The 25,385-nt window shown below is 36.4% G+C and overlaps 1 protein-coding gene across 3 annotated transcripts in view; it reads right to left on the bottom strand.

The window, feature by feature from the left end:
- The window catches only part of PTPRR (protein tyrosine phosphatase receptor type R), a 297,821-nt gene that overhangs the window by 25,074 nt on the left and 247,362 nt on the right, over nt 1-25,385 (bottom strand). For 2 of the 3 annotated variants that reach the window (XM_057557387.1, XM_007195019.2), the window contains 5 exons: nt 24,320-24,427; nt 21,385-21,571; nt 18,716-18,800; nt 8,879-8,958; nt 8,277-8,414 (listed from right to left, as the gene is read on the bottom strand). In XM_057557387.1, coding sequence (XP_057413370.1) covers nt 8,277-8,414; nt 8,879-8,958; nt 18,716-18,800; nt 21,385-21,571; nt 24,320-24,427 — 598 coding nt within the window. The remainder of the gene's footprint in view (nt 1-8,276; nt 8,415-8,878; nt 8,959-18,715; nt 18,801-21,384; nt 21,572-24,319; nt 24,428-25,385) is intronic. The other variant, XM_057557388.1, reaches the window with a different exon arrangement.

Genomic DNA, 25,385 nt, shown 5'->3' with positions numbered 1-25,385 from the left:
GAGACCATTATAAAAGGGCAAAGTGTGGAAATATAGACAGGATTCTGCATTCATATTGCTTTAAAAATTTTTCTATGTTCTCTCACATTTCAAAGAAACTGAAATGGGACATTTCAATGACGTATAAAGGGCATGATTTACACAAACTATATGACCGAGAGCCAATATTAAAAATAAAAAAAGACAGTCCCATAATAAAATAATGAACAAATTTGAATATGAACAAATGTACCTGTTTTAAGACAAAGTAAAATATTAGAGTTTTTTTGTGTGTTTGAGTCTCCACTCCGATTTTTTTTTTTTTGGATTAACTGTGTCAAATAAGAAGGCTTCTAACTATAGTTAGAAGTAAAGCAGGCTACAGCAATTGAATAGAACCTAGCAGATTAAAAATTAAGGTGCCAAGTTATAGTTGGAATGTAAGCATGTTTGAAAGGACAGGTGAGTAATTTTTCTTAGGGGCTGTCAGCCTCTGAATTTCTGGCCACTCTTAATTGCTTGGGTAGCATAACTGTCAAGCCCCTGGTCTTTCAGGAAATGAGCTTAGGCTGCTGGGCATTGCTGGGCAGTGCTAGGTCAGGCTGCTTCTTTAGATACCAAATATCTAATTCTGGTCCTCCAGGACAGCTGAATACCAGTCAGTGGGTCTCCACTGTCTTCCAAATTACCCTCCCTGACCTTGTTTGTACAGACACTCTGATTATGGGACTTTGCTCGTTTATTTTCATTCTTGGTACAAAATGTGAATCCTCTTGTCCACTCCACACTTCACAGACTGACCTCTAACTTGAGCATGACTCCCCCAACACAGTTCCAATCCACACTTCCAAATTGTCCACTACTTTGTTTTTTATGTTTGTTTGTTTTGCTTATTTTTGTCCGTGTCGGGTCTTAGTTGCGGCATGCTGGATCTCCGTTGAGCTACGCATGATCTTTCGCTGCGACGCATGGACACTTCCTTGGGGTGCGTGAGCTTCTCTCTAGTTGTGGCCTGCAAGCTCAGTAGTTTTCTCTTCTTTAGTTGTAGCATGCGGGTTCCAGAGCGTGTGGGCTCTGTAGTTTGTGGCACGTGGGCTCTAGTTGAGGCGTGCAAGCTCAGTAGTTGTGGCTCGTGAGCTTAGTTACCCTGCAGCATGTGAGATCTTAGTTCCCTGACCAGGGATCAAACCCACGTCCCCTGCATTGTAAGAAGGATTCTTTACCCCTGGACCACCAGGGAGGTCCCCTTGTCCACTACTCTGAATGAGCAGATTTGACACTTTTTTTTTTCTTTATACCAAGTCAAAATGCCTTGTTCATCTCCTCTTTCCTTCCTAGAGAGAACGGTTAGAGATTTTAATCTGGACTGTAAGCAATCCCGCACACTTTTCTCTGGTCACAATCACTGCTTGGACTGGAACTTTCTCCCTTCCCACCCTAAGTAGGGAGAACACTTGAGGAGGGCGTATATAGTGGTGAGAAGGAGGAGGAGGAGTTGGGAGTCAGGTTGCTAGCCATTTGGCCTTGGGCAGGTTGCTTCACTTCCCTGTGCCTCAGTGTCCTCTTTTAGTGGGATTTACAGATATGTTTATTGTAAAGATTGCTTTCTAAGCATATTGTTAGTGCTCAATAAATATTAGTTATTTGGAAGATCACACAGCCCAGTTTCTAGACTTTCTATGTATATTTGATGAACTTTCTAGATTATCTAACTTAAACTCTAATTTTTTAGCTAATTTTAAATAGTTGAGAAGATGTATTTTCATTTCATTCATTTAGAATATAACATAGCATAATTAACATTTAATTATGAGTGTTTTATCAGAAAAATTTATTTTCTCTTCAAATGTACAGCTTAAAAAGGTCTACTTTATTTTTAAGTATGTTACTTATATATTGAATAGCCAATCATTCCCAACTGAATACCCATCAGATTTTATAATGAAACTTAAGGTCAACATGGGATATAATTAATACTTATATTGCAAAAAAAAAAACCCAACCTTTTTTGGATGTATTTAATTAAGTAAAGATATCTATAGTAGCTGTGACTTGATTTAATGAAGTCATTGCTTATCTTCTTTTGTATTCATGAAATTCGTATAGGCTGCCATTTATAAATTTTAAAATGACCTCCTGATCTCATTGCAAACTGTCTTCCATCTCTCTTACTCTACCATATGTTTGTTTTCTCCACCCCCCATAGCACCTAACACTTTGTACCTGCATAAAATATTTTAAAATTTTGTTTCTTGTTTATTGTGTCTCCTCTTTTAGATTGTAACTCCATGAAAGGAGGGATCTTTGTCCGTTTTGTCAATAAAGATATAATCCAAGTGCCTACACTGGTGCTTGATGGTTGATAGTTGATAAATATCTGTCAAATGAATGAATGAATGTGCACAAATACAGCATTGGATGTTTTATAAAGAGGAATGTACTGAATGTCTTCAAGGTTAGCTGGAGAATTCCAGATGCTAAAGGTGATGGTACAGTTAGATATGTTTCTGGAAAACTCATTGGGAATATGTTTTTTCAAAAGTCCACATCATGTAGCCAGGTCATGTCACACCTAAAAATATACATTAATTAAATAATCAAAGATGTGGATAAAAAGATTGGAAATGACTTAAATATCTCTTAATAAGGAAATGATTACATACGTTTTAGCATCCACACAATGAAATTCTAGCAGTCATTTAAAATCATGTTTTTGATGAGTTACTAATGACATGGAGAACACTCATAATATAATGCTAAAAGCAGAATACACAATGAATACAGAACCCTCTTTTATTCTCTATATTCGTCAGCAAAATTTAACATTCCAGTCCTATCTCCCTTCACTTCCTACTATGCCCAGACAACATCAAACAGCTCAACTCACGCATGATATGCGGTGTCTTGTCTGCCTCTGTGTGCTGTTGCTTTGCCTGGTTTATGTTCCCTTGTGCACTTACTTACTCTGCAGCCCCTACTCAAAAACTGTAAGGCCCCATATGAGCTGTATGGACAAAGAAATGTGATTAAGATAAATCCTCTCCATAATTTTACCAGAGAGAGAAAGGGAATGAAAACAGAGAATACTTAAAATATGATTTATTTATTTCACCTTCTGAGGTCAAACTGCTTGCAAAGTGTGACTAGGTCAATGGGCAAAATGGGGTTTGTAAGTATTTAAGTCACATAGCTGAACTCAGATGAAAGATGTAAATATTAAGAAAGAATATGGCTGTGTTAAACACTTGAGAGAAGTATTTTGTTAGGCCAAATCACCAAGTAATTCCTTCACTTCCTGAAAGATAAATTCAGTGTCTTATTGCTCCCTGAAGCCAACAGTGGGTCCCTTGTCTTCTAATGTCTTGTAAACTTATTTGGCCCGTTTATTATGTTGGGGCAGTGATTAAGTACATGAGCTTTGGAATCAAATAAACCTGGACTAAAATTTGGACTCTATCACTCACTTACTTTGAGGCTGTAGGCAAATGGTTTAAGCTCTGAGCCTCAAGTTTCTCATCCATAATATAGGGATAGTAAATCGTGCTTTTTAGAGTTAGAGTGAAAATGCACAGAATTAATTATGAACTGTGCTTACTACGTATATTTAATAAATGGTAGTCGGTAGAAAATATCTTCCACAGTATGTATACTATGACCAACATTCATACTACTTCTCTTCTTTCCTAGGAGAAAGTCTGAGCTAGTCTGAGGACTTTGGAAATATGCAAATGCTTATTGTCCTGCTTAGATTGATCTAACTCCAGCTTTGCAGGTTTTGGCCACTGTGTCTTCTCTAGACAAGCAATCGTTCACCTTAAAAGTTTGAACACTGTGTTTCCAATGTTTTATTTCTTTCAAAAGGAATTCCCATCTTGAGATTTATCTAAATGAAGAAATCAAATTCACCAGCAATAAAAATCTCTTCTCCTTTCTTGCCATAGAAGATAACTGATTCTTCAGCTCCATTTTAAAATTTTTTGTTTATTCTCATTTTATAAAGTAACTATGAGAATATTGGGATTATTGAATAAGAACTGGCAATTATTCACTTATTCCTTTATTTATGTATTAGAAAATAGAAAGGTTCATGAAAATATAAAGCCTGGGAATTTCTAAAGATAACTCCACCTTCACATATTTTTGGAGGAAATGATTTTTGTCTGTTCCAAACAATGACGCTTAACACAATTGAAAGTTGGCACATTTTTGGTAAACAGCATCTTCCTGGCAGTGTGAAGTCTACTGACTATTTCTTTTGAGCCAGACTTCTCAGTATCATTTTGATCTGTAAAACATCAAAGTTTCCTCCATAGTATTGTACTTACATCTTTAGAGAATCTGGACGGAAAGGAATTTTTATTTTAATTTAATGAGTAATCAACAATAACAGAAGTCAAAATCTTTATTGCAATATTTGGAATTATGACTGGCCACAGGAAAGTACATGTAGCAAATTACACATAGAAAACATGTAACAAAATCTATTTACTTTGATATTTCCAGAAGATATATCCCAGACATTTAAAAAGGCAAGAGGCTAAAAATGGTAAGAAAAAATAATACCTCTTCAATTTCTGAATTATGCAGCCAAAGAGAAAAATAAAAACCTCAATCACCCTTTATGTGGCCATTATTTTTTAAAAATTCTGGCTTTTCAACAGATCTACTTGGCTGCCCTATGGAGAACGTGAATTCTGAGAATGGTACCAACAGGTTAACTTCAACTATGATGCACTTGAAAAAGAAAGAACAAGGTGGGCTCTATTCCTTTGCACATTCAGAATGGAGATGTCTGAGCACCATCAGAAATCAACTCAGTGTCACTTTGAAACACATATTTATCTCATATAGCAGTTCTTTTAGAATCACAACTTTGGTCTTGGGAACAGAAGGGAAGAATATAACTGTCTGTTGGGGCTTTGGCATATTTGCCAAGTGTTCATACTATCTTTGTTGGACTTCTTTAAAATATGTCACATCCTACTCAACTTCTAGGGAATTCTTTCTCACTAACCATCAATCTTGGCTTCTTCTGTCCTGATGAAACCCTGATTCAAGAACAAGTTAAAGCACTATTGGTGTATTTCTGACTTTTTGTCTAAGGAAACAAATATATCACAAAATTTGAGGATTGAAATGCTCAAGACACCAAAATTATAATTTATCTTACACAGTTACTACAACCTATTCGCTAATCCTTGTGAGATATTGTTTCACATATGCTTTGCCATGTATCAATCCTTAATAAATATGTAACAAGAAAGTAATGCTTTCTGTGGAAAATATAACTTGTTTCAAAACTTTTACATACTTATATTTATGTAATTGCATACATCACAGTGCTTTTTCTATGTTGATTTTATTTTTAATAGAAGAAATAGAATTAATAAGGGTATGAATGTGCTTTGAGAAAACACATCGTGACAATCTATTCAGAAAATTGTAATTCAAACCGAAGTGGGCAGGAGTAGTACAGTCTATTCAGATCTAGGAAATGTTGCTAAATCCTGTGTGAGTTCTCGGTTGTCTGTGAATTTCTCTCATTCCTTTGTGGGTATTATTCTACTGATTTTTTGGCTACTGAGAAGCCAATTGTTAGTCACTCTGGTTGTTAAAATAGTCTCTGTAGTGTTTTTCAGTTCCACAGATGTGTCTAGTTGTGGATTTATTTTTACTTATCCAGCCTAGGATTTACTGTACTTTTCAAATCTGAGAGCTCAAGTCTTTCACCAGTTTTGGAAAATCTCTAGCCATTATTTCCTCAAATATTACTTCTTTTTTTATATTCTCCTTTTTCATCTTCTAAAATATCCATTAGACATATATTGGACATCTAAATACTGTCCTCCATATGTCTGAAACTCTCTTTCATATTTTTGGTCATTGTGATCTTCTAGGTAATTTCCTTAGTTCTATTTTTTAATCCAGTAATTATTTATTCAGCTGTGTCCAGCTTGCTAATAAACCTGTCTCATGAGGTTTCTTTTTTTCATTTTAATGTCTATATAATATTTATTTCTAGGACTCCTTGGTTTGTTTTTAAATCTTCCTAGTCTTTTTTGATAGTAACTTGTTCTTTTGTCAAGTTTTTTAATTTTATATTTTGTGTGCTTAATTATAAAAAAGCCTCTATTTATAGTTTCTATTATTTCAATTTCTTGTGGGTCTATTTCCACTATTTGTTGCCTCTTCTGCTTTTTACTTATGTTGTTTATTTACATGTGTGTCTCAGAATTTTGACTTCTGAGCTTATGTTTGGCTGGGCTTTTTCTTTTGAAATTCTGTGTAGTGTATGCTGAGAGTATATGCATCCAGAAAGTTTTTGCCTTTGTTTTTGTAAAGTGCCACAAGAGCGTTACCAATGCAGTATTACTTTTTATATTATTACTTAAATGAATATAAACTATTTTATAAATGATTTATATAAATAAAAGAATCACTAATGTATATTAATCACTTAACACTTGGTGTTTCCTAGGTTTTGAATTCTGAATACTCAAGAGTACCTCTTTACTGATCCCACGAGAAGGCCAGACTTCGCTGGATTCATTTCCTCTTATAATCCTATTTTGGTAGGTAGGTTTATTTTTGTGGTTCACCCTTTCACTGAAGGCCTAGCGCTTGCAGGTGTTCACTTCATGGAAGGTCTCAGTTCCAAGTCCTGGTTCCTGCAAGCCCAAGGCTTTGTCTCCAGTTCTTATATTGTCATTAAAACACAAGTAACCTGTAATTCTCTGGTTTTATGCCTTTTATTCAATTTTTGACTGATTTACCTTTTTCCTCCCAAGCTCTGCTACACATGCTGTATCATATTTCACCCAGTATGACTGGTTTTTCAGATTATCTAGTCTGCCATATTACATAAGTTCTATGTATGTATGTATGGGTGTATATATACAGAGAGTACACCTTTAAAACTTGAAGAATTTTTTCCTACCTTGAAGGTAAATTGTCACAGATATTAAACAACTGTGCAGGAATTCAGTAGTTTATTATGTTGACAGATTGATAGTGGGTGAAACACCTGAGAATATTAGGGGTTATTTTTATTATGCCACCTCAGGCTTTCATATAAGATTCATAGAAATGCATTTATTTAGTAAGCATATAGTTAATGTAGTATAAAACTTCATCTACTGGCCAAAAAATGTACTTTTTTTCCAGGATAAATTTCAGAAAAAGATCCTTTATCTAGTGCAGCAAAAATGGAAGAAAACAACAAACTTTAAAAAACTTTAAATTGCTGTTTGTGAGCCTGAATTTTCTTGATTAGCAGCAGGGTTATAGTATAATCAAAGGTTATGACTCACCAAAGCAGTAGAAAGGAAAGTTCAGTTTTCTTAAATTCTGATTGTCATGGTGAGGCCCTGGTATAGTAATTTTGACAAGAAAATAATCACAAATGCTGACTAAAATCAGACTGGAAATTATCTCAATAAGATGCCATGAGATGCTAAAAAAAAAAAAAACATGCCATGAAATGTAAGCAGTGCCTAGGAAAGCACCCTTTGGGAATTACACAACTTTATTTTTATGATGCAAAATACAGAATGTATATTGTGTAAGCTAGATCCTTAGAAAAGATTACTAGTATGGATGTGGAATCTAATTTTGTCTCTTTCTTGAATTTCTTTTTATGAAAATATTGAGAAAGTTGCTTGGTTTTTGTTAACTTCAAATCTTTCTTCAAATCTCACTTTCTCAGTGAGGCTTCTCCCACCCACCCCGTGTAACCCTGCAGCTTGCTCTTCTCCTCTTACTCCTTCTTACAGCTCAGACACTCAGTCCCCTTATGCTGCTCTACCTTTCTTCCCTTCTAATATGCTATAGTTTTATGAAATTATGTTTGTTGTTTTTTGTCTGTATCTCCCCAACTAGAAAGTTAAACTCTACCAAGGGCAGGAATCTTTGTGGTTGTTCACTAATATATTGCCAGCAACTAAAATAGTATCTCACTTAGTAGGTGCTCAAAAATTGCTTGGGATGTAAATGAACAATTTTTTATTTCCCTGCCTATAAATCAGAGTGATAATTCATGGCCCCTCATTTCCTTACAGAGATACATGGGTACAAATGTGATCCATGTATGCCAAGTACATTGATTTAACTGAAAGAAAGTCGCCATTCATAGAACACCAATATCCATTTTTTTGGAAGCATAAAGTGGCCTAGCCTTTAAATGTCTTAATGTTTCCATCTTAAATCTGTTATTAAGTATATGGCAATTTTCCTTAAACAATCTCTCTTCTATAGCAACAGAAAAAATATAATATTCCATACTTAGGTAAAGGTCATACCTCATTTTTTTCCTTGAGTTTTGTGATCATAACAATCACGGGACTGTCTTCCTGCCAAACCATCTGCCAGAAATCATTCACGGTGTTGATCATGGGGCCCTGCGTGGCGATGAACGCTTTCTCTTTGCCACTGTAGCCCTAGTTTGAGAAAGGAGACAAAAATGTTGGCTTTGAAGTTCATGCCTTACACTGAAAGTTTAGGTGAAAGATCTTCAAAACAAAATAGCTCTGATAATCCAAAAGCAACACAGACTTTTGCAGCTTTATTGATTCTAGCACCACAATTCTTGGGGTTGTTCTCCCAGCAAGTCAGGCACAGCATACGGTACTGAGGTTTCTAAAGCTCAGTCCTCCCCAGAGCACCTCAGAGGGAGCACTATAGCCACAGACACACAGGAAAGGAAGACTTACTATAAATGACCCACTACCAATGTTGATTATGACCAAGCATGCAAAAAAAAAAAAAAAAAGCAACAAACTTGCTAGTAACCAACTTAAATCAAAATTAATCTATTCTGAGGAGGAAAGATAAAATAAAACTAACAATTCCAAATAGTAAATTGACATGCTCATCAGAAAGAAATTTAGGTTTATTTACTTACCCTAATATAATTAGCATTAATGTAGGTGCTCAAAGAATTAGTTACATTTTTTGGTCTTAAACATACTCTGCTGAGGGGATCTAATGAAGAAAACAAGAAAGACTGTGTTAACCAGATTTACTCTTTTAAGTTTCTTGGAACACCAATAACCAGTACATAGCACACTTATATACTGACCATCTGGCATGTGTCAATGTTTTTTGTTGGTATGGCTGTGTGTCTGTCTCTCTTTTTTTTTTTTAACATCTTTATTGGAGTATAATTGCTTTACAGTGGTGTGTTAGTTTCTGCTGTATATTTGCAAACGAAGCAACTGACAAAGGATTAATCTCCAAAATATGTGTGTCTGTCCTTGATCCATGTTTATTGAGGGACATTTGAGACCATCTTGACCCCTTGTCCTGACACAGATCTCATCCATAAGCCCAAGATGATGAGTTTCTACTTTATGCCATTTTTGGTGGGTTTCTGATTCTTGACCCCATTTCTCATTTACGCTCCTTTTCTTATTCTTTGCATTTGGAATTTGCACCATATCTCCCTACTCAAGTCTCTCTTCTGTCCTCCGCAACAGCAAACACTTGGTCCAGTCCAAATCTCCTCTCACTACTTGGAAGAAGCTGTCTTTAGTTACCATGTGTTTGTTCACTGACATCACAAATATCTGATATCGGATAGATTATTATAGTATTAAATTCTAAAATCACTTTCCATCAAGAAGAGTTGAAAGGCTCTTTGTGAACCACGGTAGTGATTTTTACCAACATTTACGTAAATAATCCCTTTACGATTTCTTTAACCCGGTTATACTCTGAGCCTCTTGAAGGCCAGGGTGGGGATTTTTCATGATCTGTATAAGACCTGGTGTCTAGCACAGTGCTTATATATATGTAATAGACATTCAGTAAATGTCTATTGCATTGATTTAAATGGCCCCTTCCATTTTGTAAGAAGTCAGTTCTATGCATTCCTCTCTAGCAATTGTTCTGTTGCTCCTCTTCTCCCGACAGGTAAAGTCTGAGTGTGTGTTTTGCCCACCTCCTCATCTACACTTCATTCCTTCTTGCGTACACTCCAATCTATCCTAACCCTAGTCTTATGCAGACACTGCTCTTGCCGCTGCTGACACTTTTGCTACTAAACCCAATGAGCCCATGGTGGTATTTACTTTTTCATGTCCTCTGTGTAGAATTAAAAAACTGTAGATCATATATCTTTTTATGGAGTTTTCTCTTCCCTTGGATGCTGCCTCACAGCATTCTGGGTTTCCTGCTACCTATTCGATGGTCTCTTTTCAATCTTTTGCTTATTTCTTCTGCCTCCTTTAGTTTATTTATATATATATATTTATTTATTTATTGGCTGCACTGCACGGCATATGGGATCTTAATTCCCCAGCCAGGGATCGAACCTGTGTCCCCTACAGTGGAAGCGTGGAGTCCTAACCACTGGACCGCCAGGGAAGTCCCTCGTCTGCCTCCTTTAATGTTGCTGATTCTAGGATTCAACTTGACCCTCTTCTATGCTCACTTGACACTGCCTTGTTGGCTGATTGACTCATCCCCATGACTTTGTACCCATATCCTGGAGACTCCCAAATATATATCTTACACCAAACTACTCTCCTCACTTATAGACCACATTTTAAAATTTTTCATTTCCTTCTGGATATACTACAGCTTTGTGAAACTCCACATGATCATGTGCTCCTGATAGCCCTGTGTTATTCTATGTTGGGTGTGCTACCACAGCTCCTGAGTCCATGTTTGAAAACTAGTTGGACTTGACCCTCCATATTCATGTTCTGTCCGTTCTGTTTCCTGAAACTCTCCAGGATTTATCTTGCCTCCCTCTTCCCAAGGCTTTCTTCTTAGGCTAGGACCTGAGCATCCCATCTGGTCTAACTGCCTTCAATCTTGTTCTTTACCCATCCATCCTTCTCATAGCTGGCAAGGCAGTCTCTGTAAAATAAAATCTGATTACATCATTCCCTTGCCTAAATGCCATACATGGTTCCTAATTGTCCACAGCAGTATTTCCCAAACTGTTATCTGTAAATCATTTCTTTTATAACATATAGAATTAGGTCATATAACTTGTAAATTAGATCATCCTTAAAAAGGGGGTTCAGTAATCAAATAAATATGGAAAACACTGAATTCAACAAACTTGAACAAGAATCTTTTCACTGCAGAATTTCTCAGGGTCTATATTATGCTAATATACTCTGTGAATTTCCAAGAAGGTATTATTTATAAACTTATTTGTCCACTGCATTCATTTTATTATGAATACTTATTGACAACTTGGGCAGTCCAGAGCAGCATTGCCCAATAGAACTTTCTGTGATAATGGAAATGTTCCTTATCTGTGTTGCCCAAAATTGTGACCACTAGCCACGTTGGCTACTGAGCACTTGAAATGTGGCTAGTACAAACTGAGGAACTAAAGTTTTAATTTTATTTAATTTTAATTCATTTAAATTTACTTAGCCATATGTGGCTACTGGTTGCTCTACTGGACAGTGCAGATCTAGGGGATGAAATCTCCTTAGTGGGTCCAACAAGTCTTTATCTTTTCCCACAGCCTTATCAATAATCACTTTTCTACGTGTACATGCTCTAGTCATATGGGCCCAGGGAAATCTCTCAAATACTCCACGTTCTTGCAGATTCTATGCTTTTGCATGTATTGTTTCCCTGCCGCCTCTGCATGGTAAAGTCTTCCTCATTTTTCAGGGCTCAGTTCAAGAAATACCTCCTTTCTGAAGCCCTCCCTTGTCTTCCTGGTGGAATTAGGCATTCCCTTCTTTGCTCAGGCTGCCTGAGTTTTATTTTAGTATTTAACATCTTGTATTGTAAGTGCTTAAATGTTTGCTTGCCCTCAATGGTTTGTGATGAGCCCCTTGAGAGCAAGGGCTGTCTTTAATTAACGTTTGTATCCTTTGTGATTTCTATTTGGTATGTGGCTCAGAGAGTGTTTAATATCAGAATTAATTTCTATCAGAAAGAGTTAAAACAATGCTTTTTTCAATTTTTTTCTTTTCATAGCAAAGGGGACAGGAAAACTTCCATTACTTTTCACTATCCACTGATTATTAAAAGTTTCCACAAACGCCCTAAACCACTCAGACTTGAAAAGAGGCCCACTTCCTTCAGTTTTTATAATGCCTACGATATATATGATTTACTGGGAACTCAACCCAAAAATTGCTTAGAAACAGGTGTCCTGTCAAGCTTAATTAAGTTTATGTTGAAAATTGGTAATTTATAGTATTTTCAAGTATTTAGAGATTTCCAAATATTAAAACAAAAACAAGAATACAACATATGATGGAGTAGGGGAAAATTAATTTGGTTCCAACCAAAGCCTTTTTAGTGTTGTTTAGTCTAATAAAAATGTCAAGGATTAAAAAAACAAAATTTTGTCATCATCATCATTTGTTATTATTTTTGCCTTTATTGTTATAATTTTATTCATCTGATGCATTTTAAGTCTACATATTAGTCAAATTCACTATGATAACTTTTTTCAGAATTGGTATTTCTGAATTATATGTTAAATGCTTAGCATACCATTTATGATTCATCTGGGCAGTATCAATAATAATTACAAATATTACATTGAGCACTGATCACTTTTCCTCCCTGTCTTCTGCTCTTCCCTTTTTATTCAGCATTTCCTTCTTTCCTTCCTTTGCTTTCTTCCTCTTTCATTCCTTTTTCCCCTCCCTTCCTCCTTAGATCCCTTTCCTCCCTTCCTCCCTCCCTTCTTTCCCTTCCTCTCCTCTACCTTCTTCCCTCCTTCTTATTTCTTTTTTCCTCTCAACAAATTATTGAACACATAAAGTTTTGGTGTATAGAACACATGAAATTTCCCCATTTTGATCTCTTTAAAATACCCCCTGGCAATCTTAAGTCTTCTTTTTAACAGACAAAATGGTCCCGGGATCCTTATATTTTGATTGGAATCATATCAGATTTTGTCAAAGGTTATACTGGGTTGAAGATTTCCTCTCCAGGAAGACATGTGTTTAAGGTTTGAAGTCAGAGAAGAAGCTATTAGATGAGGGAAAAGTGTATCCCTCTCAGTGATGGGCAAAGGCAGGAATGAGAGGAATAGGATAGTTTTCAGAGATGAATTTAAGATAAATGGGAAATGGAAGGAAAGCAGGGACTGGCCATACCTTCAAGGTGATTGGGAATCATCTTCAAATTTGTTGGAAGAGAGAGAAGACTCTAGGCCTGCATTGTCCATTATGGTAGCCACTAGCCACATGTAGGTAAATTTAAGTTAATTAAAATACAATAAAATTTAAAAGTCAGTTCCTTGGGTGCACTAGCTATACTTCAAGTGCTCATTGCCACATGCAGCTAATGGCTATCACATTGGAGATACAGAATATTTCCATCATTGTAGAGAGTTTTAGTGGACAGTGCTGAATTTGGCAATGCAGTGATAGATTATGTGAAATTCACTTTTTAACATGCATGTGAACATTATAAGAGAAAAGAGGGCTCTTCAATACTGTTTTTGAAACTGTAAACGTTTCTCTCCAAGGTTAGTGTTCTTATTTTCTGGAATTGTTTCTGGGGTTAATGATGGATTCAGTTAGGTAGAGAAGGAACGGAGAAACTAACATTAGCTGCGGGTTTACTATTAGTTGGAACTTTCCTAGCCATTTTTCATATATTTATTTGATTCTTTCAATAGCCTTACAGGGTAGTATTACTATTACTATTTTTAGGGACAAAGAAAGGATGGCACAGAAAGATTAAGTAGCTTGCCATAAATTGTAAATGTTTTCGCCAGGATAGGAAATCAAGTCTAAACTCCAATATTTTGCTGAGTCACACAACTTGTTGCTTTAATGAGTGGTTCACTTATTTGCATATTTACTCTGTTCTCGGCACTTTATATAGTGAAACGGAAAACATAATGTGAGTAGGAAACATTACTAGACTTTAAATTTTTAAATATAAAATGATGGTCAGAGTAAATAGGGTTTTTAAATTTGATTTATATTGTTTTATAGTTGTATAAATAAATTGGCTGCATGGAAAAAAAATATACATAAAATTTCTTGTTATGCTTCTTTGTTGTACAAATAATTTCACATTGATATATGATCAGTTTTTTCCCATTGCTCTTGTGTTTAGGACATAGATAAATTTTTATCACAAATATTTGTTTATATTGTAAAGTAATTTGATATAAACTTGACCTAAGCACTTTGATCTACCACTTAGGAATGTTCTGAGCCAGGCTGACACTGCCCTTAGAAAAAAAGCTACAATTTAATTGGTTCTTGGCCATCCATATTTCTGCTGCAAAACATCCTCCAAATTATACAACCTCACTAATATGTACAAGCTGGAAGCTTTTAAACTTGAGAGTTTATTGTAGGTTAAAACAATAAAAGCAATTATAATATTTAAAATATTAATCATTTTAAGATTATTATTTTATGTGATGTTTCAAATTTACCCCATATTACAGTCTAAAATAAACCATAAAGAGCAGCTTTTCATATTCATTCCAGTCTTTTCTGACGATTTTCCAGCCAATGATGTGGCTTGTCCAAGCTATATTTACTAGATTATATTCTGTGCAACAGGGGGTGGGTGGGGTATTCAGGCTACAGACATTTTCAACAGAAAATCTGTCATTTGCAACATCAGTTGTCAGCACAGGTGCCCTGGTTCAAGCGACCCACCCAGTTCTGGGAATGGAAAAGCTGACACAGGACTGTGAAGCAGTTGTCTGATAGCATCTGGCAGGAAACAGAGAAGGCTGAACTTTAAAATAGTCCTAATAATTTCCAAATCCTTCTGAGATTAGGTGGTTAAGTATAATACTTGCAATACATGTATATGCCCTAATTACTTATGTTTGGTAAATTTCAGATGAAAAGTCCTGAGAGAGAGAGTCGGGGGGCGGGGGGCGGAGAGAGAGACAGAGAGACAGAGAGACAGAGAGACCAGTTGTAACACACAGCACTTTCATCCCCTTCAGCCAATTATAGTTATAAAATATCTTTCAACAGTGACTATATCTTAGGTAAACAGGTTTAACTATACAGACCAATTAAAAATATGTTACAGTGGAGTAACTATTACAATGTGTTTCCAACTCCAACAGAAGGGGAAGCCCAAGAATACTATTAACAGTAATTCTTGCTCTATTACTATAAATATGAAGAATTTGGTGTTTTATGAGTGAATTAATGAACTGAATTATGAAGACTCTACTATTTCAATGTCAATACTCTAAAACAAATATTCATGGCTCCATCTTTCCAGAGCTATTGCCTTGAGATGTTTATGGATTTTTGCCAAAATCCCAACTATATCTGTTTGTTTAGTGATTGACAATATTGTTTCTTCTCCAAAGTATTTTTGCCTTTCTAGGCAGAATTAATTACTCAGTCCTCCTACACCGGTTAGGCAAGATCTCTATTCAGGCTCTTACAGTGAACATAATTACTCGTTTACATGTCTCCCTTCTGGTCTGTGACCTCCTTGATCTTATATGCTGCTCCTTATTCCTTACTGGGTTCCGGGCATCTAGCTCACTGCTTGACATCGATAAATTTCATGGAGTTAAATTTAGTTTTAACATAGTCTAAACAGTGTTTCTCAAAGTGTGGTCCTGCTATCACCTGTATCAGAATCACCTGGGTGTTTGCTAGAAGTACAGATTCCTGGGCCCAACAGAACCCACTTAAACAGAATCCCCAGGGTAGGGCACAGGACTGGATTTTTAACAAGGACTCTAGGTGATTGTTATGCACAATGAAATCTTTTGGTAACAGCTTTTTTGAGATATAATTCATATACCATACAATTCACTCATTTAAAATGTGCCATCACATAATTTATTTTTATTTGTTTAATCCACAGAGTTGTGCAACTATCAGTGGTGGAAAGCACGGGGGCAGACATGTTTGGATTTGAATCTTGCTTCTTTAATATCTATAAGCCTCACTTTCCTCCTCTGTAAGAAAGGAACAGTAATATCTTTCTGAGTTATGATGAGAATAGCTAACATTGAGCACTTTATCATGTGCAAAACACTGGGCTCTGCAACAACCCTGTGAGGTGGCTACTACTACTCCCATTCCACAGATGAAGTTAAGGAATTTACCCACGGCCATACAGTAAGTGGTGCAGCTGGATATGAACCCCAGCAGATTGGCTCTGGAGGCAGCCCTATAGCTACTAGACTCTTCTGTAAGGATACAAGATAGTATATAGAATGTTTCTAGCAAGGATGACATTTTAATTATCTCCCAAATAAACTCATACCCTTTAGTAGTCATTTCTCATGCCTCTCACCACTAGGCAACAACTGTAGTTTCTATCTCTACAGATTTGCCTAACTGGACACTTCATATAAATGGCATTATGCAGTATGAGTTCGTTTGTGATGGCTTCTTTCACTTAGCATAATGTGTTCAAGGTTCATCCATGTCGTAGCATGCATCAGTACATTACTTTTTTAAATAAATAAATAATTAATTAATTTTATTTATTTTTTGGCCGCGTTGGGTCTTCATTGCTGCACGCGGGCTTTCTCTAGTTATGGCAACCGGGTCTACTCTTCGTTGTGGTGCGCGGGCTTCTCTTTGCGGTGGCTTCTCTTGTTGTGGAGCATGGGCTCTAGGCACTTGGGCTTCAGTAGTTGTGGCACGAGGGCTCAGTATTTGTGGCTCTAGAGTGCAGGCTCAGTAGTTGTGGCTCACGGGCTTAGTTGCTCCGCGGTGTGTGAGATCTTCCCGGACCAGGGCTCAAACCCGTGTCCTCTGCATTGGCAGGAGGATTCTTTTTTTTTTTTTTTTTAGCATCTTTATTGGAGTATAATTGCTTTACAATGGTGTGTTAGTTTCTGCTTTATAACAAAGTGAATCGGCTATACATATACATATATCCCCATATCCCCTCCTTCTTGCGTCTCCCTCCCACCCTCCCTATCCCACCCCTCTAGGGGGTCACAAAGCACCGAGCTGATCTCCCTGTGCTATGTGGCTACTTCTCACTAGCTATCTATTTTACATTTGGTAGTGTGTATATGTCCATGCCACTCTCTCACTTCGTCCCAGCTTACCCTTCCCCCTCCCCATGTCCTCAAGTCCATTCTCTACATCTGCATCTTTATTCCTGTGGCAGGTGGATTCTTAACCACTGTGCCACCAGGGAAGTCCGGTACCTCATTATTTTTTATTGCTGAATAATATTATGTTGTGTGAATATACTACATTTTATTTATCCATTCATCAGTTGATGGATATTGTGGTTATTTCTACTCTTTGGGCTATTACAGATAATACTGTTACAAATATTTGTGTACAGCTTTTGTGTGGATACATGTTTTTATTTCTCTTGTGCATATACGTAGGAGTAGAAAGTCTGAGTCATATAGTAACTTTAGATTTTACCTTTTGAGGAACTACCAGACTGTTTCCTCAGTAGCTGTACCATATTACATCCCTACCATCAAAGTATGAAGGTTCCAATTTCTCTACATCCTTGCCAACACTTTCTATTGTCTTTTTTACTATAATCACGTGGTTATGAAGTGTTATCTCACTGTGGTTTTGATTTCCCTGATGCCTAATTGTGTTGAGTATCTTTTCATATGCTCATTGGCCATTTATATATCTTTTATGGAGAAATGTCTATTCAAGTCCCTTGCTTACTTTAAAATTGGGCTATTTGTCTTTTTATAATTGAGTTATATATTGGGCTTCCCTGGTGGCGCAGTGGTTGAGAATCTGCCTGCCAATGCAGGGTACACGGGTTCGAGCCCTGGTCTGGGAGGATCCCACATGCCGCGGAGCAGCTGGGCCCGTGAGCCACAATTACTGAGCCTGCTCGTCTGGAGCCTGTGCTCCGCAACAAGAGAGGCCGCGATAGTGAGAGCGCACCGCAATGAAGAGTGGCCCCTGCTTGCCACAACTAGAAGAAAGCCCTTGCACAGAAACGAAGACCCAACACAGCCATAAAAAAAAAAAAAAAAAAGAGTTCTTTATATATTATAGATACAAGTCTTTTATTAGATGTATAATTTATAAATATTTTCTCCCATTTTGTGTCATTGGCATCTTTTTAGTTTCTTGATGGTGTCCTTCAAGCACAAAACTTTGAAATTTTCTTCAAGTTCAATTTACCTATTTTTTTCTTTTGTTGCTTATACTTTTGGTGTCATATCTAAGAAATCATTGACTAATTCAAGGTCATGAGATTTACATCTGTTTTATGTGAAAAGTTTTATAGTTTTAGTTCTTACAGTTAGGCCTCTGATCCATTTTGAATTAATTTTTGTATGCTGTGTGGGGCAGGGTCCAACTTCAGTTTTTTTGCATGTGGCTACCCAGTTGTTTCAGCAACACTTACTGAAAAGACTAGCCTTTCCCCACTGAATTGTTTGACACCCTTAGTGAAAGTCAATTGACCATAATGTGTGCCACAGTAAAGTTTTAGAACCATGTGTCTACTGAAATTACGAGCAGACCATTATAATAAGAGTAATACAAGATAAAGTTATTAATCTTAGACCACTTTAATGATTATTAGTCTTTTTTTTTTTGGCCGCACCACTTGCGGGATCTTAGTTCTCTGACCAGGGATTGAACCCGGGCCCTGGCAGTGAAAGCACAGAGTCCTAACCACTGGATCGCCAGGGAATTCCACTTAAATGATTATTAGTCTTGAGATGTGTTTGCAATTCCAAATTTGGTGTGTATATGGAAGTTGTGAGGATGGGAAATGGTGAGGTAGGGGTGGATGCGGAAGGCTTGCGCTTTACAACAAAAACTATTTAATTCAAGAAACTTACTTGGCAAAATGGTCTTATAGCGGTTTTTAGTTCCATGACATGGAATGTCAATTTCTTTGGGATCCACAAAGTTCATTGGTATTTCCTGCAAAAATAAATGATATCAAATACTGTATTTAATGCTGTCACAAAGAAAATCTTCACGGGGGGCCATCTGATCCAGAGCTCTACTGGACTTCAAAGTCATTTATGAAACAACAGACTACCACCTCTGGTTGACCAACACCCTTCCCTTCATAAACACATCAGCTGCACCCTGACAAGCTGACTCCAAGAAACGGCTTTGTGTGTTAGAAAGTATTATTTGATATGTAGTTCTTAAAGAGACATAGAAAACTTTGGTTAGGTTTTAAGAATCCTGTTCTGACATAATTGCTGGAAATACATAAACAGGCAGCTGAAAAACTGCTTTTTCTTAAACAATGTATTCAGATTTCTTCCTATCTTTGTGTAGATTCAGTACCAAAAATTTTATTATGATAGATTCTCTTTTAACATTAATTGTGACTCTTTTAGGATTATGAAAACCTTCCTCCCCAAATGGTAAATATAAAGGGCATTTTTGCTGATTTAAGTGATGACGATATGATGCATTTTTTTGGATTAAAAAGTGGTTTATAATTGTACTGTTCCATTTGTGGTTGTAAATGAAACATTTGTAGTGAAGGGCATTTAGGCACTGTCCTCTTGCACTTAACAAGAATACAAATATTTTTATTAAGTCAGAATATATGTCAAATGATGGAGGAGGGAACAATTAAAGCAGAAGTCGCTCTGTGTGTTAGACAGAAAAGGTGGGTGTCTGATGCTGACTGGAACAAAGGAAACAAAAAGTCAACATTTTCAAAAGGGTCTAAACAAATATTTAAGGAGTTGATTATACAAAATAGTATGTTCTCTAACTTAAAATTCTGCAAAGGATTGCTTAGATAAGGTCAATGTGCATTAAAATACCTTTTGTCCCTAGATCACACAAAATAATATTTTTGTTGTCTACACTTTCTCCTGTAGAAAATAGAACTTGACAGCTTAATATTCATTGAAATGAAAGAAATTATCTACAAATTTATTTAAATTGTCCTTGTTTTCAGTCAATCTGAAAATTCAAGAAAAGCCTGACTACACTGTGAATTTAAGACTCGGTCCATTGAGAGGAGTAGCTTACTTTTAAAATATTGTTTCCTAAGCTTGCATTATTTTAGGTATTTACGATATTTATTCCTACTCTCTGCTCCAACTAAATGTTGTAAGTTCTCAGTTCCAAGTTACCAAAATAAGCAAAATTGTTGAATGTTCAATAGAAACCACATGTTCATGCTTGGTAATTTCCAACAAGTTAGTCTGTTTTAGCAAAGCCATGAATATCTTTATTCCTCTCCGATCTTTCCTGTTTTCTGACACACACTGACAATTTGTCATCTTCCAGCATTATCTCTCTCCTCGGCATTCCTTGTTGGCCTCATCTCTCAGGGAAGTAGACTGTGTTAAGGGCTTATCTAATAGAACAAAGAGCTATCTGTGGTTGTAGAAAAGAATACTAGGTGTACCTTTGGCCACTTCTGTGATCACTGACTGGTTCTTTTATTCCTCCCAGGTCTCACTTTTCTCATACATAAGAGATGACATGCTATGAAGTCTAATTTTTAAAACGACATGCTTGTATTTTAATAATAGTTGATGAAGCTGATAGATCTAACCTATTGTTGTCTCTTTCGTCATTAGGGTGGTTGCAAACACCTGAACTGACCCTAAAGTCATCAACTTATTATACCCAACAGCTATGGCTTAAATGTACAACTGCTTTAAGATGCAAGGGGTTCTATAAAATGGATATTCCCCTTGGGCAACAATTAGACCTAAGAAGGTCTAATCTGTCTCCATGCTCTCTGGATTGAAACGTGTGTTCATGCATTATCACAGGCAACACTGATGGGTCAACATCATTTTTAGCTGAATGAAACTCACCATCATTTTTAGCCCACATTGGGTCTTCCTCTTGTGTTCCTTATTTCATTAAATGACAATACATGCACCCTGTTGCTCAAGTCTAAAAATGGGGGTGTCATCCCTGAATTTTTCTTGGCTGCCTTAGCTTATTAAGCCCACTTCTTGTAGGTGCCTGTAGACCCTCTCAAATTTTCACTGCTACTATTTTAGTTTTGACCACCATCACAGCTCCACAGGATTATCTCTAGAATCTCCAAAATACCTCTTTCTAATGCTGACTCTACTGCAGATAGTGATCTTTTTAAAACACAAGGTAAGTACAAACCCTTAAATATGTATTAAGACTTGGGTTTCTTTTATATCTGAAACTCAATTTCTGTCACTTCCCACCTTAATTTCAATGCTCCTGTCAAACTGCACAATTTAATTTCCCGAGCAGTGACAGCAAGGCTGTTCCTTCATCCTGGAATGCTCAGCTCCCTCTTGCCACTTTGCCTGGCCAGCCCTTATATACTCTGCCTCAATTCACATTCTAGTTTGAACACTTACCAATAGTTGATGAGATGCAGGGTGGATCTAAGATCCTTGCACTTAACCTTTTGAACTGTGACCATTTTACCGTAAGTTGTCTGAGTGGAAGACAGTGTCGTTTTAGAATGTGCCTCTAGTGCCTAGTATATCAAAATACCTACTGAAGAGTGAATCATAAATAGCAGGCTCACCATGAATTCACTTTGGAGTAAATGTGAACTTGCCACGACGTCCCTGAGCTGTGACCTTGTGAGAATACGGCTGGCTGACTGCAGATACTCCATTGCTACCTTCTCCCGTGGGGTTGGTGTGGCCACAAAGGGTTCAACATTCCCCAAGCTACTCATGTCCAGGGTAAGAGATACGTTGGACCCTCGTCTACATTGGAGAAAAATGTTATTAGGTTTAAATACTGCATGAATTATTGTGAGCAGATCAGTTTGTCTTTCTGCATGTACATATAATTCAGTGAGAACTATTACAGAAATAAGGACCCAATGTCTTCTTTTATGGTACCATAACTGACTATAGCAACTACTCATAGTTTCTTAAGAAACTGACAGTTTTGTTGTTGGAAATAACTCTGAATTGAGAAAATGCACTATAGTTTATTAAGGGGTATAGTTGCTACAGAAGTAATAACATGGCTAATAAATTAAGTGAAAAGTTTAGGAAAAGTAAACACAGCATTTGAATTGAGGAATGAGATGTAACGCAAACCTACCTTATTTATCTGTATATCTGAGAGTCCAGTATATAAATTCTATATCCACCCTAATTCTTCTGACATCCATATACCATACTCATGATTTTATTGAACACAGGAAGCTCATAGGAGAAAAATAATCTTTTTATTTTAGTTCAAATGATTGTCATTGAAATAGAACTTAAAAGTTTAAAATGTATATATTTTTTATAACTTCTGATTTATCCCTAAAAAGATAGCTTTTTCATCCTCCATTTATGTATGTACGTAATGCATATGTAGGTATATGTGTGTAATTGCATATGCATATATGCATTTATTTAATTCTGTGATAAACTTACCAGGGGCCATAAAGACCACAGACCCTCGTACTAAATTACAATTGATTTTTCCTCTGTGATTTCCCTCCTCTTGTTGGGAGGCAAGGTGGTGTTCTTCCAACATATAAAGGCTCCTTGTGTCTTGAAAGAAGGTGTGAGTGCCTCTTACTAGTAATATTGGCTGTGTGGAACCAAGGATTAACTATAAAATAGCATGTGCTGAGGGTCAAAGTCAGAAATTGTACTTAAATGTTAAATTTAAAGGGGCCTGAAGTGAGCATCAGGTGATCAAATATGGTGCCAACGGGCTGGTGCCCCAAGGAAACGGAGAACTGGCAAATACAGGTCAAAACAAATGTGAGTAGAGAGAATACAAGAAGATGCTAGGCCCAGCATATTATTTCCTTTGAATGGTATTTTACATGTATGGAACACTACCTCAGGAAATACTGAAGTGGCTACAGCTTAATTTTAAGAAATGCAAAATTGTTAGAACATACAACAAAAGATCCAGTAAACAAAAACATATCAGTTCTTTCCTCCTATGAATCTGCTTCTGGTTGTAGCTTTGGTGTCATTCTACAGTTTGATGTATAATGTTGTCATCTTTGTTAATTTCTAAATGGTTTGTAATTGTAGTTTCAATTCTTGCTTTAACTCAATGGTAACATAAGTGTTTGCCCATTTATTGTCCTTATTAATGTCTAGTAAGAGTACATGGAAATCAATGAATGGATTTCTAATTACTGGAATTTCTTGATTCTTTCTTTGAGACAAATACTATAAAAAATGTTCTAAATATTTCATACATACTTTTGCTGGCAGCTGCTTTGGTTATCTATCTATGTACCTGTTGACATATATCTCTATATATCATATATAAGCATATATGTACATATATAGCACCTTATATATTATATTATGATATATTATTAAAGATATTATTCCAATCTATTTTTTTCCTTACTTTTTTCCTACTGTATTTCTCATAGCCTGAGATATGTATGTGATTCTTCCACAGTAACTGTTTTTGTTATTTTTCCTTATATTTCTAACAGTTTTTACTTTATATATTCAGCCATTACGTTATTTGAAGAGATTCATAATTATATCTTCACTGTAAATTTTATCAATATCAAATACTTTCTCATTAATTTTATGTTTGGCCTCACATTTGACGTTTGCTTCCCAGTTTTATCGAGACCTAATTGACGTACAGCATTGTGTTAAGTTTAAGGTGTATAGCATAATGGTTTAACTTACATATATTATAAAATGATCATGCAGTAAGTTCTGTTAACATTCATCACCTCATATAGATACCAAAAACAAAGTTTTTTCCTGTGATAAGAACTCTTAGGAACTACTCTCTTAACACTTTCAAATACCGTATACCACATAGCAGTGTTAACCATAGTCATCATGTTGTACATTACATCCCTAGTACATATTTATCTTATAACTGAAAGTTTGTACATTTTGACCACTTTCATCCAATTCATCCTCCCTCCACCCCTCACATCTGACTTAAAAAAAATTAATATTGACATACCTGCTTTTTTTCTTTTCTTGACATGTTCCTGAAAATCTTTTTCTAGTTTCTATTATTATTTTTAACTCTTTTGAATCACTGTACTAGGGATTAGGGGATAGCATTTTGGACACCCCATAAAATATCACCTACCTGATAAGAGGGATGGTTGCCCCCCACCATGTTTTCTTTTTGGTGGCTGCTGGTGATGACCGACAGGGCTCCTTTCTTTCTGAGTAGGGGGGAAACAGCTGAGGAGGAGCAAAGGGTGGTTCTACTTTCAGGCCAAGAATTTTAATCTATTTTTAATGGGAAAGTGGTTTTTAAAGTTTCTCAATCCAGTTCTTTTGGCCTTTAAATTGCAGAAATTCCTTCCTAATTCTGATAATAGTTGGCCTATTGGTCTTAGATTTTAGTGTATTTGTGAGAATTTGACTTTTGCTGGTTACATAGATAGTTGAGTAAGGAGCTGGGAGAAGCAGCTTAAGGGACTGCTAATCAGATGCCATTTTAAACCACTATTCCATTCAGTCCGTTTTCAGCCCTAAAATACAAAAGTATGTACAAACCTGTGAACTGAGGGATACTCAGTGCTACAATGGTTTAGTAGAAAGTGAGGTCTCTTCCGTCCAGAGTGGTCAGAGCAGATGTATGAATGAGGATGAATTGAGTTGGGTCTTGAAGATAAAAGATACATTTTGAGTAGATGGTTATTTCAGAGAGAGAGTCTGGCAGAAAAAAAAAAAGTGTGGGAGCAGGAAATGATAAGGCATCTTTGAGAAATCTCATATCAGCAGTTTGAGCTAGAGTTTAGTTGTGTAAAATGTATTTTGGAACCGGGGGGCAGGGTTATGTAGGAGAGTTGAAAGAGAAGCAAGAGTCATAGAGACAAGAGTATAAAAAGCCTGCCTGAATCCAGAAAAGAGAGAATTCAGAGCATCAAGTTATATCAACCTCTGTTTTGGCTTCTCACAGCATACTCTGCCGAAACCTGGAGGATTAAAAGCCTCTGGGATCCCTGTCTAAGGTCTTTTTGATCTTATGAGTAAATTTTCTAAGGATTCTGTGATAAACTGAGAGCCATGGAAGCATTTTCATGCAAGCTGACTTGGTCAGGAAGAACCACTTTTGTTTGTCAAGGGAAGGAAGAAAGGAAACGAATATTATTTATTCAACAACTACTATTTGCCAAGCACTGTTCTAAGCACTTTCACACATGGTATCTCAATCTTCAGAGCAGCTCTCTGAGGTATTATTTTCCCCCATTTCACAGGTGAAGAGATAACTAATAGGAACATGATAGCAGAATAAAGATTCAATCCAAGTTAGAACATAGAACCCAAGCTCTTTCTGCTTTGCCACCCAAAAGCAAGGGTAAGGTGGGTAGATTATGTTAGACTGTGCAGTGCCCTATGTAGAGCTGGGGTCAGTTGTTGGGGGGAAACTTAGGATTACTGAATTATAATGTGGAGACAGTGCAGTATTCAAGGTACAAATTCAATCTTTACAGGCATACTTGTCTGGGCTCAAACCCTGCCTCTCTCATGTCGTTGTGGTAGACCTTTGGTCTGGCTATTTAGACTTGTTACATCTCAATTTCCTCCTCTTTTGTGAAATGAATAATTCAGTGTACCT

This window comes from Balaenoptera acutorostrata, chromosome 11 (assembly GCF_949987535.1).
Source record: "Balaenoptera acutorostrata chromosome 11, mBalAcu1.1, whole genome shotgun sequence".
NCBI lineage: Eukaryota > Metazoa > Chordata > Mammalia > Artiodactyla > Balaenopteridae > Balaenoptera > Balaenoptera acutorostrata.
Note: the sequence above shows the minus strand (reverse complement) of the source record. Positions and strands in the feature narration are given on the sequence as shown.